The sequence below is a fragment of the Muscardinus avellanarius genome, assembly GCF_963383645.1.
Source record: "Muscardinus avellanarius genome assembly, chromosome: 7".
NCBI classification, from domain to species: domain Eukaryota; kingdom Metazoa; phylum Chordata; class Mammalia; order Rodentia; family Gliridae; genus Muscardinus; species Muscardinus avellanarius.
This window is the reverse complement of record NC_137793.1, coordinates 89121699-89134244: the sequence shown is the minus strand read 5'-3', so window position 1 is coordinate 89134244 and position 12546 is coordinate 89121699. Positions and strand designations below refer to the sequence as shown.

The 12546-nt window shown below is 52.2% G+C and overlaps 1 protein-coding gene across 1 annotated transcript in view; it reads left to right on the top strand.

Moving 5' to 3' along the window:
- Positions 1 to 11561, top strand: part of IGFN1 (immunoglobulin like and fibronectin type III domain containing 1) — a gene marked incomplete at both ends in the record, with an annotated part of 34026 nt that extends 22465 nt beyond the window's left edge. The window contains 7 exons of the mRNA XM_080698738.1: positions 806 to 934; positions 3896 to 4198; positions 5043 to 5131; positions 7134 to 7329; positions 8048 to 8347; positions 9295 to 9621; positions 11365 to 11561. Of these exons, the coding sequence (XP_080554864.1) occupies positions 806 to 934; positions 3896 to 4198; positions 5043 to 5131; positions 7134 to 7329; positions 8048 to 8347; positions 9295 to 9621; positions 11365 to 11561 (1541 nt within the window). The remainder of the gene's footprint in view (positions 1 to 805; positions 935 to 3895; positions 4199 to 5042; positions 5132 to 7133; positions 7330 to 8047; positions 8348 to 9294; positions 9622 to 11364) is intronic.
- Between the last annotated feature and the right edge of the window lie 985 nt (positions 11562 to 12546).

Below are 12546 nucleotides of genomic sequence, written 5' to 3'. Positions count from 1 at the left end.
GCAGGCCTGGGGTGCTCCTCACGTCCTGGTGCTCCCAGCCTTTGGCATTGCCAGCCCCAATGGGTTTAATACAGTGGGTCTTATCTGGGGTGGCTGTGTTCTCAGAGGGGCCATGTGGCAATATCTGGAGCCACTTTTGATTGTCGCAACTGGGTGGGAAGTGGATTATACTGGCATCTACTATGAAGGGGCCAGAGATACTGCTTAAACATCCTACAATACATAAGAGGCCCCTCGAATAAAACCAAACAACTATCTGGCAAACCCATCAATAGTGCTAAGATTGAAGAACTTGGTTTGATAGATATCCTGGGCTGGAAGCCAGAGGTGAAAGTGTTAGCCTTGGCCCCTCTATTGCTGGCCTTGGCCTTGGGCAGCCACTACCTCTCTGGATCTAAGTACCCTCATCTATAAAGTGGAGAGAGGTGTTCCCTGACTTCTTAAGTAGCTTTGTAAGAAATAGCTGTTTTCTGAGATCAGAAAGAACTTAGGAAAGCCACAAGCTTGGGTGGATGCTGAGGAGGCCCTTGATAACACTCTGCATGTCCGGGCTTTTCCTGCTGTGGAAGCCACGGTTTGTGGAGGCAAGAACAGGTAGGACAAGCTAAGGAGACTAAAGTGCTTGTCCCAGACCACTCGGCAAATTAGTAGCAGAACCAGACAGAGACTCGGGACCCTGCCACCTTGAACAGTGCTCTTTATGCCGCAGAGAGATCTGTCACATCTGGCTGGCCAGATGGTGGGGGCAGCTCTCTCTTGTCTGGTCCCACCTAGATGGGGCTAACGTGGGGTGCACTCTTCACAGAGAGGAGGTGCACTGTGGCGGACCTGCGGCAGGGCTGTCAGTATGAGTTTCGGGTTACGGCTGTGGCTCCCTCGGGCCTTGGAGAGCCTGGGCCCCCATCGGAGGCAGTCTTTGCTCGGGACCCCATGAGTAAGTAGAACACCAACCAAGGATGGGGGTGGGGTGGGTGGTACGTGTCAGTGGGATAGGGAAGGAGGTCATAGGTCAGGAGGAAACTGTCAGGAGGGCTAGAAGATAAAGGTTTAAAGGCTGCTGAGTGAGGTGTATCTTAGGAACCCTAAACTAAAATCAGAGAGGCCCAGAGAGCTGGGCGTGGTGGCACACACAACATTCCAGTACTTGGGAGGCTGAGACAGGAGGATCGCAGGTTTGTGGGCAGCCTTGGCTACTTAGTGAGGTCCTCTGCAACTTAGTGAGATCCTGTTTCAAAATAAAGAATATGCCGGGTGTGGTGGCGCATGCTTGTAATCCCCGCGCTTGGGAGGCAGAGACAGGAGGATCGCGCTGGTTCGAAGCCAGTCCTGCTGGCTTAAGAGACCCTGTTTCCAAAAATAAAAAAAGTATAAAATAGGTCTGGGAGTGTAGCCCGGAGGTAGAAGGGCTTCCAGGAACCCCAGTACCACCAAAAAAAAAAAAAAAAAAGAATAAAAAATAGGGCTGGGTTTAAAGCTTGGAGGCAGAATGCCCTTGGGTTCCATCCCCATACCACAAACAATAAAATAAAATAAATTAAAAAGAGGCCCAGAGGCCAGGTAACGGGAACTAGAAGACTCCTAAAGATCATGCTACTCTATTTTTGACCTCTTGAGCAGATCAGTCCCCACGCTTTGACCCAGTTTTATAACTATCCTCACCCCATGCCTTGGGGGTATCATGCCCAGGGGGCAGGTAAGAGGGAAAACTCAGTATCAGCTCCCTATTTCATTGAATATTGCTCTCCACCTACTAGGTGGGCAGCATTGTGCCGGGACTAGGCGAGCCTGTCCTGGTCTCTGTCTTTGAGCAACCTACAGTCTAGCACTGCATTTCCCTATCTGCGGTCTCAGGAGCATCAGAGGGATGGCCATAGACACTCAGGATGGCAGACAGCAAAAGGGTCTGTGATCAAAGATGTGTGTGACATGAGCCTCTGATATTTTCAAGCCCCGCAGGAAAGAAACCTGTCTCACTAATTCAAATCCCTCAAATTCAGGTAGAGAATACTTTTTTTTTTTTTTTTTTGGTAAAACTCCTATTAAAAAACCTCTTCCCAAGGCAATATGGCTTAGAAACTGCTGCTTTCTGCGCCTCATCCCTCTCTGAGCCTGCCGGCGGCAAGTCGCCAGGGAGCAGCACCTTCCCTGTACTTGTTGGATGGACCAGGTAGAAGGTTGTTTGGATTAATCCAACAGAAACGGAACATTTAAAAGTGTAATTGTTCAAGTGGCATCTAAGTTTTCGTCCCAGAAAGGGCAGAGTGTGGAATAGAGGATTGGGGAAGAAAGCAGGCCCATGCATCTTTTTTTTGCAAGTGGGCCAAAGCTATCCTTTTTGGATAGGCGGTGTCTAACAGCAGCCATCACAGCGAGTGCATTTCTTAGATTCCTGCTACTGAGCAAAGTCCACGCATCGACAGCATCGCCTGAGCACGTATAAAAAAGAAACGCAGAATCCCAGACTTTACCTCAGACCTACTGAGGCAGGAGCTGTGCTTTGAGCAAAATCCCCAGGTGTGGGAGGCTGAGACAGGAGGATCGCAAGTTTGCATCCAGCCTCGGCTACTTACTTGAGGCCCTTTGCAACTCAGTGAGGGTTGGAGATATAGCTTGGCGGGAGAATGCCCCTGGGCTCCATCCCCAGTACTGCAAAAAAAAAAAAAAAAAAAAAAAAAAAAAAAATCCCAGATGACTCGTATGCTAATTCAAGGTTGAGAAGCACTACCTGATGCCAACTTCACTGCACATTTAGAGGTACCTGGGGAGCTCTTACAAGTCTCTGTGCCTAGGCAGCATCCCAGACTAATTAAATCAGAATCTCTGGGACTGCCATCCTGCTGTTAGTATTTTTAAGCTCCTCAAGTGAGTCCAATACACAGCCAGGCTCAAAAGCCAGAGCCCCAGACTATTGTGCAATTTCCAAAGCCCTTTTACACGCATCATGTAACACAGCATGCCTTTTGCTTGTCTAGAACTCCCATGAGCAGGTAGGACTGTGTCATTGTTCCCATTTGACAGATGGAGGGCAGGAAGTCTGCCGGAGTGCCTCAGAGGCCAGCCCCACTAAGAGTTTGCAGTTCAGAACAAAAAGAGCCAGGGGCAATGGTACAATGGAGCACCAGTACAGCCCATGCCACAAGGGCACAGTGCCTGCGATCCTAGCTACTCAGGAGGCTGCGGCAGGAGGATTACAAGTTCAAGGCCAGCCCGGGCAACTTAGTGAGAACCTGTCTAGAAATAAAAAATAAAAGGGGCTGAGGATGTAGCTCAGTGGTCGAGTGCTCTTGGGTTCTATTCCCAGTACAACAATAAACAACAACAATATAGCCAGGGGTGGTGGCACATGCCTGTGATCCCAGTACTTTGGAGGCTGAGACAGGAGGATCCCAGGCAGTTTTGAGGCCAGTCTCAGCAATACAGCAAGACCTTCTTTCAAAATAAAAAAGTGGAAAAAAAATAAAGCTGAGGTCTAGTCAGAAGTAGAATGTCCCTGGCTTCAATCTTTAGCACCACAACAATAAAAGAGAGAGTGAGAGAAAGAAAGGAAAGAATAAAAATAGTCTTCAAGGATAATGGAATCTAAGAGTTTATCAATAAAAAGGCCAGTTTTCAAGAGTCACAGAGAATAGTTAGGGGAAAGGGGTTGGCAAATTGGTGAGTGAGTGGAATGAAGCGGAGGAGGATTCCTGGAGGAGGTTGTGGCCTGGAGTCTGCAAAGTAGTGGAGAGAGGAGGAGTGTGGGTCCAGATAGGTGCTTTAGAAATGACTGAATGGAAGGATTGCTAAGGGAAAGGAATTCCGAGTCTCCCACAGGAAGGCTAGTGAATGCCCATTCTGAGTGGACTTTGTCAGGAGAGGCCGATGCCACCCTGACATTCTCATGGTACTTGGCCAGGACCCCCGGGGCCCGTGCAGGATCTCCAAGTCACAGACACGACACACTCCAGCATCACGCTGAGCTGGGTGAGGCCCGATGCCCGGGACGGGGATGAAGCCCAGGGGTATGTGGTGGAGCTGTGTGGCTCCGACAGTCTCCAGTGGAGCCCATGCCATGAGGGCACCGTGCCAGGCACCACCTTCACAGCCAAAGGGCTTCGGCCCCGAGAGAGCTACTTCGTGCGTGTGACAGCGGTTAATGACGGGGGCCATGGCCAGCCCACTGCCCTGGACACACTAGTGCATGCCATGCCTATAACTGGTGAGTGCTACCCTGAGCCCTGCAGGCCCTACCCAAGGGGGCGGCTGAGAAATTGCTATGCACGTCCTGAGCCGGGATCCCCTTCCCCAGCTCCCTTGTTCTGGGCACTGGCGAGGCAGGCCCTTTTTAGAAATATTTCCTCATTACAATTATCCCACCAGGTTAATGCTCTTGTACCCTCAACTTACAGAGTTGGAAACTGAGGCCCGAGGTAATGTGCCAAGGTCTCACTATTGGTATGAGACAAAGCCAAGATTTAGAACAGGTGACTCCAAGGCATAAATACCGCTTGGCTGGGCAGTTATTGTTCACAGTGGAAAAAATCCCAGCCCACTTATCAAAAGGTGGACCATCTTCCCTTTTGAGCGGTAGTTACTAGAATTGGCTGACCCGCCTCTGACGCACCCTGACACTGGGCCATCCCAGCTGACCCTAGATATCATCACGACAGTTGGAAACCAACATAACACCCAGAGTCTCAGAACCTTGTCCTGGTTCTGTCCCTAACTTGCTGTGGCCCGGGTTTCAGATTGATGGTTATCGTTTCTGTACAACAAAAGATCTAGACTGCTTGCCCCTCACTTCTTGTCCCAGCCTAACCCTAACCCTCTCCTACTGGTTCCCTCTCCCAGCTCCTGTCCCGCTCCTGAAATCATGTCCCCACCAGCTCCTGGGACTTTCCTGCTAAGATGTTCCTCCCAGCTCTCTACTTCAGAGCCCCCTCCCCATCTGATGGGATTTCAGCAGCGCTTAGACAAGGCCCCGCCTGCTGCCTCTCTAGCTGGTGACCCAGGGCTGGGGATCGACCTCGGAGAGAGGTGATGAGTCTTCTTGTGTATTCCAGTCTGTCCCAAGTTCCTCATGGACTCCAGCACAAAGGACTCGCTGACGGTCAGAGCTGGCGACACCCTTCGTGTGCCTGTCTCCTTTGAAGTGAGTGTATCTAGAAGGTGTGGGCAAGGGAGTCCAGAGTGGCCAAGGGAGCCAGATGGTTCGGTGTTTTTATTTTCTCTTTTATTCTTTTTGGAGTGTGGTCAGTGAAATCGGGCCAGATGTAAGGAAGTCGGGAGCAGCACGTACCTGGCCACTAGGTGGCCATTCTGCTCCCCGTACGCAGGCAAGCCCCTCTAGTGGTAGCTTTAGGTACTGCACCTCCAAAGTAGGGCTCTCACTTTTCCACCTAAGTCTGGGAATTCAGGGGGCCTGTGGTGTAGATAATCCCTTTTGACTTAAGAATGTATTTTTGTGCAAGCACATGACCCTCATTTGACTCAGGATGATCCTCAACCTACACAGATACCACCTGACTCTGTATGTACAACCTGACAGTGTGGTGGTTAAAAGCACAGATTCCATCATCACTCACTAGCTGTTTGGCTTTAGATAAATGTCTTTTTTATGGGGGGGTACTGGGGATTGAACCCAGGGATGTTCTACCTCTGAGATACATCCTGTCCCTTTTTTGTGGTACTGGGTTTCCTGGAAACCCTTCTATCTCTGGGCTACACTCCCAAACCTATTTTATATATTTATTTGGAAACAGGGCCTCTTAAGCCAGTGAGGCTGGCTTCGAACCTGCGCGATCTTCCTGTCTCCGCCTCCCAAGCGCAGAGATTACAAGTGTGTGCCACCACGCCTGGCTCATCCCATCCCTTTTTTACTTTTAATTTTGAAATAGGGTCTCATGCTAAGGGTCTTGCTAAGTTGCTAAGGCTGGCCTCAAACCTGTGACCCTCCTGTCTCAGTCTCCCAAGTATGGGGATTATAGGCATATGCCACCATGCCCATCTGGACAAATCTTTTAAGCTCTCTGTATTTCATTTTCCTCATCTTTCAAATGAGGATAATAATAACCTATCTCAAAGGGGTTGCTCTGAAGAGTTAAGGAATCAATATGGTGAAAGCATATAAAAAGAGCCTAGCATATGGCAAGTACCAATGTGTGTTATCTTTATAAAAATAAAGATAAGCAAGCCGGGCGTGGTGGCGCACGCTTGTAATCCCCACGCTTGGGAGGCTGAGACAGGAGGATCGCGCAGGTTCGAAGCCAGCCTCGCTGGCTTGAGACCCTGTTTCCAAATAAAAAAAATATATAAAAAATATGTCTGGGAGTGTAGCCTGGAGGTAGAAGGGCTTCCAGAAACCCCCAGTACCACCAAAAAAAAAAAAAAAAAAAGATAAGTAAATCATCATCATCATTTGGGTGGGTCAATCATAGGTGTGGATCCAAATTCAAATGCGGATCTGTCTTGTTCTAAGCTACGTGTTCTTAACTATTAGATCATAGAAGGACAATGACAATGATAACAGAACTGTTGGACACGCTGGGCACTTACTCTGTCCTAGGCCTTGCTCTTTGTGCTTCCTGTGTCTTGGTAACTCCTCAGTCCTCAGGACACTCCCATGAGGCGGGTTACCATGAGCCTCCTCAGTGTGGAGGGTCGCACAGTAGTCCAGGGTCACCCAGCACTGGGACTACCCGCCATACTGGTCAGGGTCACCAGAGTTCTAGGCCAGGCCACCACAGTCTCCTCATGCAGTCTCTCCCTACTGCAAGGATCCCAGGTCATCCCCTAGCCAGGCTTGGGTACCAAGGTGGTGACCCTCCTCTCCCATGAGCCCTTGCTCCCTCCCACCCAGCGCCCCGCCATGTGATCCAGAAGCGGCTCATTGCTTACAGAAGCAATCCTGGCGTCCACATGGGTGAGGTGCTGGGTTTCCCTGGCCTCTCTGCCAGCTTCCTTTCCTATCCTTCCACCCCACACCTCATCAGCACCTCTCCACCAGCCTAGGTCTAAACAGGCACGTGCTCTACACCGTGAGTCTGCTCAGACACTTCCCTTTCTAGAATGCTCTTCTCACCGTCCACCCAGCTTAAATGCCATCACTTCCACCAAACTTCCCTCTTCAGCGGTTCCTTCCTTTTATTCCCCAGGCTGCCCCCATGCCTGAGGTGACCTGGTTGAAGGATGGCCTGCCCTTGCACATAAGAAGTGTGACCACCACCAAGGACGGCCTCACTCAGCTTCTGATTCCCGCAGCCAGTCTCTCAGACAGCGGCCGCTACACCATGGTGCTGAGGGACCTTCAGGGGAAGGAGGCTGCCTACCACTTCCTCATCAGGGTGGCTGGTGAGGCAGGCCTGGCTCTGGGCTCCGGTCACTGGCTCGGCCATGCCCCGAGGGCTGGGGGTTTACTTTGTCTGGCACAGGTCCCGGTCATCCTGCTGGCTGATTAACAAGAGCACACACTGTCCACTCTTGCCTCTGTGATTAAAGGGCAGAAGGATGGTCTCTAAGGTGCTTTCAGTGTCCTTCCAACTCAGGACCTTAGGGACAGTGAGACCAACAATCCACCCACCCCCATCTTGGTTAGTCCTCATTTGGAGTCAGTGGGCAAATGTGGTCACGTCATTACAAGGAGGGAAAGACCCCGCAGGAAGAACTGTGTGTGGCCCTGTACAGGGTAAAGGTCGCCCTTTCCTCAACTACTTCTCACGCAGCCCCCACCCTGGAGACGTCCCTGGATGTTAAAAAATAATGAAACATACTTAACACTGGGTTTGAGGGGAGGGTTTGTAACTTTATGTTGCAAAACCCCCCATCTCTGTCCATATCCTATGTCATTTTACCTAGAAATTGAAGCGAGTTAAAGAATGTTCTTTGGGGAGATGTTTTTCACCCTCTAGAGATAACAGGAAAGCCCCAACCCAGGTCCCTCTGGCTCCAGTCACCTGCCTGGCAAGTTTGCATTCCAAGGACCCCCGGGAAGCATGAGGGCCTGGGGTGCTACAGCAGAAACCCGGCAGGTTCCCCTGCAGTGCACGCTCCTTCTGCCTGTCTCCTGCAGCATGCCCACAAGCTCCTGGGCCCATCCGCCTGCAGGAAAACGTGCCTGGGACCGTGACCGTGCAGTGGGAGCCCTCTCCGGATGAGGCCCATGGCGTCTCCTTGCACTATGCGGTGCTGACACGCTGCTCGTCGTACGGCCCCTGGCGCGAGGTGGCTGACCGCATCCACACCGACCACTTCACCCTCCTGGGCATCCTCCCTGGCCACGAGTACCACTTCCGGGTCGTAGCCAAGAATGAGCTGGGGATCAGTCAGCCCTCAGATACCAGCCAGCCCTGGTGCCTCCCCCGGCAGCGAGGTGAGGGTTCCCTGAGGAGGGGGAGCATAACTGGCTATACTCTACACTGAGTTGCTGAACCCCAGGGTGGCAGGGTGTGTGGGGTGGGGGCAGAATGACCAAGTGGCCAGCTGGACCCAGGGTCCAACCAGAGCCAAAGCGATTGCTCTTCCCCTGCCCTGCCTGATGCCCGCCTCTGATGTCTGCAGTGTCCCGTCTCAGGGTGGGTCTCTCCAGGGGCAGAACCAGTCGGGCTGCGGGTGTGTGTGTGTCTGGGATGCCTTTGGGGAGATTGTCAAAAGCAAGTGTTTGGCAATAAGGTAAATAGACATTAGCATTTCCACATTTCCATGAAAACAAAGTGTATTTTACAGCCAAATAAATGTGGACCTTAAAAGAGGTCACTAGAGCCGGGCGTGGTGGCGCACGCTTGTAATCCCCACGCTTGGGAGGCGGAGACAGGAGGGTCGCGCAGGTTCAAAGCCAGCCTTGCTGGCTTAGAAGAACCTGTTTCCAAATAAAAATATAAAAAATAGGTATGGGAGTGTATCCCAGAGAAGGGTTCCATCCCCAGTACCACCAAAAAAAAAAAAAAAAAAAAAAAAAGAAAGAAAGAAAGAAAGAAGTCACTAGAAAAAGCAGATTATAAAATCAGGTGGATGAGTTCATCTCTCTAAAAATGCAAAAAAAAATCTAGAAGGTTCTATACCCAAAATATGAGCTGCAGTTGTCTACAAGTAGGGAGATGATGATCAGTTCTTATGCTTACACCTTTTGATACTCCATGCCATCTAACTTGTCCACTGTGGATATGCGTCTGCTTGTAGTTAAACAAAAATTTTAGGATAAAAGCAAGGAGTCAAAATATGCAGTTGAAATACGGCGGAAGGCCGTAACAGGAACTTAGAGTGGACTGAGGCCTTCCTCCCCTCCTGTCCCTCCTCCTCTCACCCTGGCTTCCCCTGCAGACAGATTCACAGTGAAGGCTCCCAGCTTCCGGGAGCCGGACCTGAGCCAGAAGCCCCGGTTCCTGGTGGCGCTCCGGGCCCACCTGCTGCCCCGGGGCTGTGAATGCCGCATGACCTGTGCCGTGCAGGGCTCGCCCCGGCCCCGTGTCACCTGGCTGAAGGACGGCCAGAGCCTGGAGGGAAACCCGGCAGTGTACAGCACAGACGTGCTGGGCGTGTGCTCCCTCGTCATCCCCAGCGTCTCCCCTAAGGACAGCGGCGAGTACAAGGCTGTGGCCGAGAACCCCCTGGGCCAGGCTGTCAGCACCGCCACCCTCATCGTCACAGGTAATGGTGGCTGCCCTGGCAGTGGGCCAAGATGGCAGGGTGTGACCTCTAGAGGGACTCGGCGGGGGTGGGGCAGGAGCTTCCCTGCTGGGCTGTGTCAACTCAGTTTTCTAACCCGGCCATCATGGCCCTCCTGGGTCTTGATTTGCCCATTCATAAAATGAAGCATTGGCAGATGGGTAACTCCTGACCTCGGGGACTCTGTAGGCCCATCCCCGGCATCCCAGAGCGGCATTTTACATGATTTGGGCTGAGAGATGAGAGGCTCCCTCCAGGATCCTTTTCACACATACGTCCATATTTGGACACTGAGTGCCTGAAAGGCCGTGGTCTCTCACTCGTGGTCAAATATTGTATGTTAAGGAGAACATTCCCCCCCCCCAGTGGCATTTAAAACATCTTATGTTTTGAATAGCAAAAATAAACAAGTAACTTCTAAACATTTGGGGTTACTCTGAATTGACTTTTATGCAAAAATGGTCCTTCAGTCCCAGACCAAAGCATCTCCCTGTGACATCTACGTCAAGCTGCTTAGCACGCCACTCTCAGAAAGAAGCAGGTGTTTGGGGTGGGTGCGGTTGCCTGAGGGAAGGACTGTGCCCGAGCTCGGAGAGCATGTGGTGCCTCTGGGTCTGAACCCAGGCCCACTGACGCAGAGCCTACAGAGCTAGCCCCACGCTGGACTGCGTTCCCCATTGGACAGGTGTGGGAGGGCCAGCTGTTCCTTCTGGACCAGCTGGAATATCTATCTTGTGTCTTGCAGAACCTAACCCTTAGCCCCACATGGCCCTGCCTGGCCCCACAGCCATGGGACAGATGACAGATCTCTGAAGATTCACTCCTGACACTCACACTGGCTTGGAGAGCCAATCCAAGTCCTGAAGAATGAAGTCCGTGTCCTGAACCCCAGGAATGATGGGGCTTCAGAAGAGGCTTGGCCAGGAGGGCATGGGGAAGGAAAAGAAGGGTAGAAGAGGGGGTCCCAAACTAAGCCACTGAGCCTTCCAGACCCTGGCAAGTGGGTTTCTTTCCTCTCCAGATCTGGAGAGAACTCATCTGCAGGATGCTTTTTGGTGACCTGGGGAGAGTGGGAACGGCTGAGCCTCTGTGGCCACAGGGAGGGACGAGGAAGAGAGGTCGGAGGACCCGGGGGAGGGCAAAGAGGGCATGTGTGTGGTGGTGGTGGCAGCGGGGGGAGTGCTTTCTTTTCTTTCATTAAAACATCTAAGAAAGGCATACTCTTTGCAAGTTAACTTAAGGTTGGTGGGTACAGGAAAGTTCTCAAAACAAAGGTTTTATTTCTACCAGGCTCCTGTTGGGAGCTGGACAGGCTCTGGATCCAGGGGAAAATGGGGTGTGAATTGGACTCTCCGTGGCCCAGGCCTACAGTTAGTGGCAAGGACAGAGAAGAAGGGTTAGAGGGACTGCGTGGCAGAGGCCTCCCTTCCTCCTGGCCCAGGCCTTCTGCGTGTCTTGTTCTGCAAACATCCCAGGAGCTCAGGACTGGCGGCCTCCCAGGCGGTGTCTGTGTGGGGATCACAGATTTGGTTGCCTAAGTGTACCAATGCTTGCCTCTCCCTGAGCTAGAAATGGTCTGGGTTGGGGTGAATCCTACTCCAGGATCTGCTCTGTCAGCCCCTCAGGGAGGATGAGACCACTAAGCTCATAAAGAGTGGAAGCTGACTTCCACCCCAGGCTGTGTGGGCCCCTCACCCCCTCTGCAGCCCACTTCCCCTGTCACAGGTGGTGCCGGACCTCCTTCTCCTGGAAGCACATCTGTAACACCTCCCTTCACCTCCAGAAAGCCGTCCCTTCATCCCCAGGGCATGATCCTGAACCTCGAGGCTCCCAGAATATATTCTGGAGTTTGCAAAGGCCAGAGGAAGAAGGGATCCCTGGGGAAGGCCGGGCCCCACCACTCCCAGGATGTCAGCTCCTGAGCCCAGCAGGTCACCTCTGCGCTTCACTCCTTCTGCTTGGATCCTGGTCTCTGTTTTCCCCCACCTCCTCTTGCCCCAGGTGCAAGCAGAGGCAGGAAGGAGGGAGTACGGGTCACAGGAGGAAGGGATAGGGTGGATGTGGCCAAGCGGAGCTTTCTGAGTGGGAAGATAATTGTCCACCGCAGATAGACCAAGAGTGTTCCCCAGAGGCCAGGGCATGGACCAGATGACCTTTACAGGCTACGGGTTCATTCCAGCCTTCACCAAAGAAGCATCTGCCTTGGAATTTCTCCTGCTGACTATGTGCCGCTACCACTGCAGTCCAAAATGGGGGCCATAGGAAAAGAAATGGGAGGCAGGGGCTGGATACCTCAGCCCACACAGAGCTTCTCAAAAGTGCTTTCCGTAGAGTAGGGTCTGGAGGAGGGGAGGACAGGGCTGCAGGCCTGTAGTCTATGGTTTCAGAAGTGGGAGGGAAGGGCGTTTGAACAGAGGAGCCACCAGTGCCCAGGACCTGCCTGGCCCTGAACAGAGGCTCCCATAGCAAGGGGGAGAAGGGAGGCCTTTCTATAACACTAGAGTGTGTGTGTGTGTGTATGTGTGTGTGTGTGTGTGTGCCTTCTGAGGAGACACAAGGACAAATGGTTTCATGAGACACATTCACTCACTTGATGAACCCTGAACAGGCTCCCAAGGATGTGGAGGGAGACAGGAAGATGACCATGACATGGGTCCCGCCCACAAGGGACCCCTGGCAAGAAAGCCTTGCTTACCCAGAGTCATAATGCAGGGTAGCAGATGGCAGGCTTTCCCAGAAGGACACCTGGGAAGCCCTGGGGATGCAGAGGAAAGAGGCTGTTGGCTAAGAGTCCTAAAGCAGTCACTGCTCACAGGGCAGTAGGAACTGGCCAGGCGGGCGGGCTGAGGCAGGAAAGCCCAGACAGGCCAATGGCTATGTAACTGTGGACAATTAGATGACCTACGT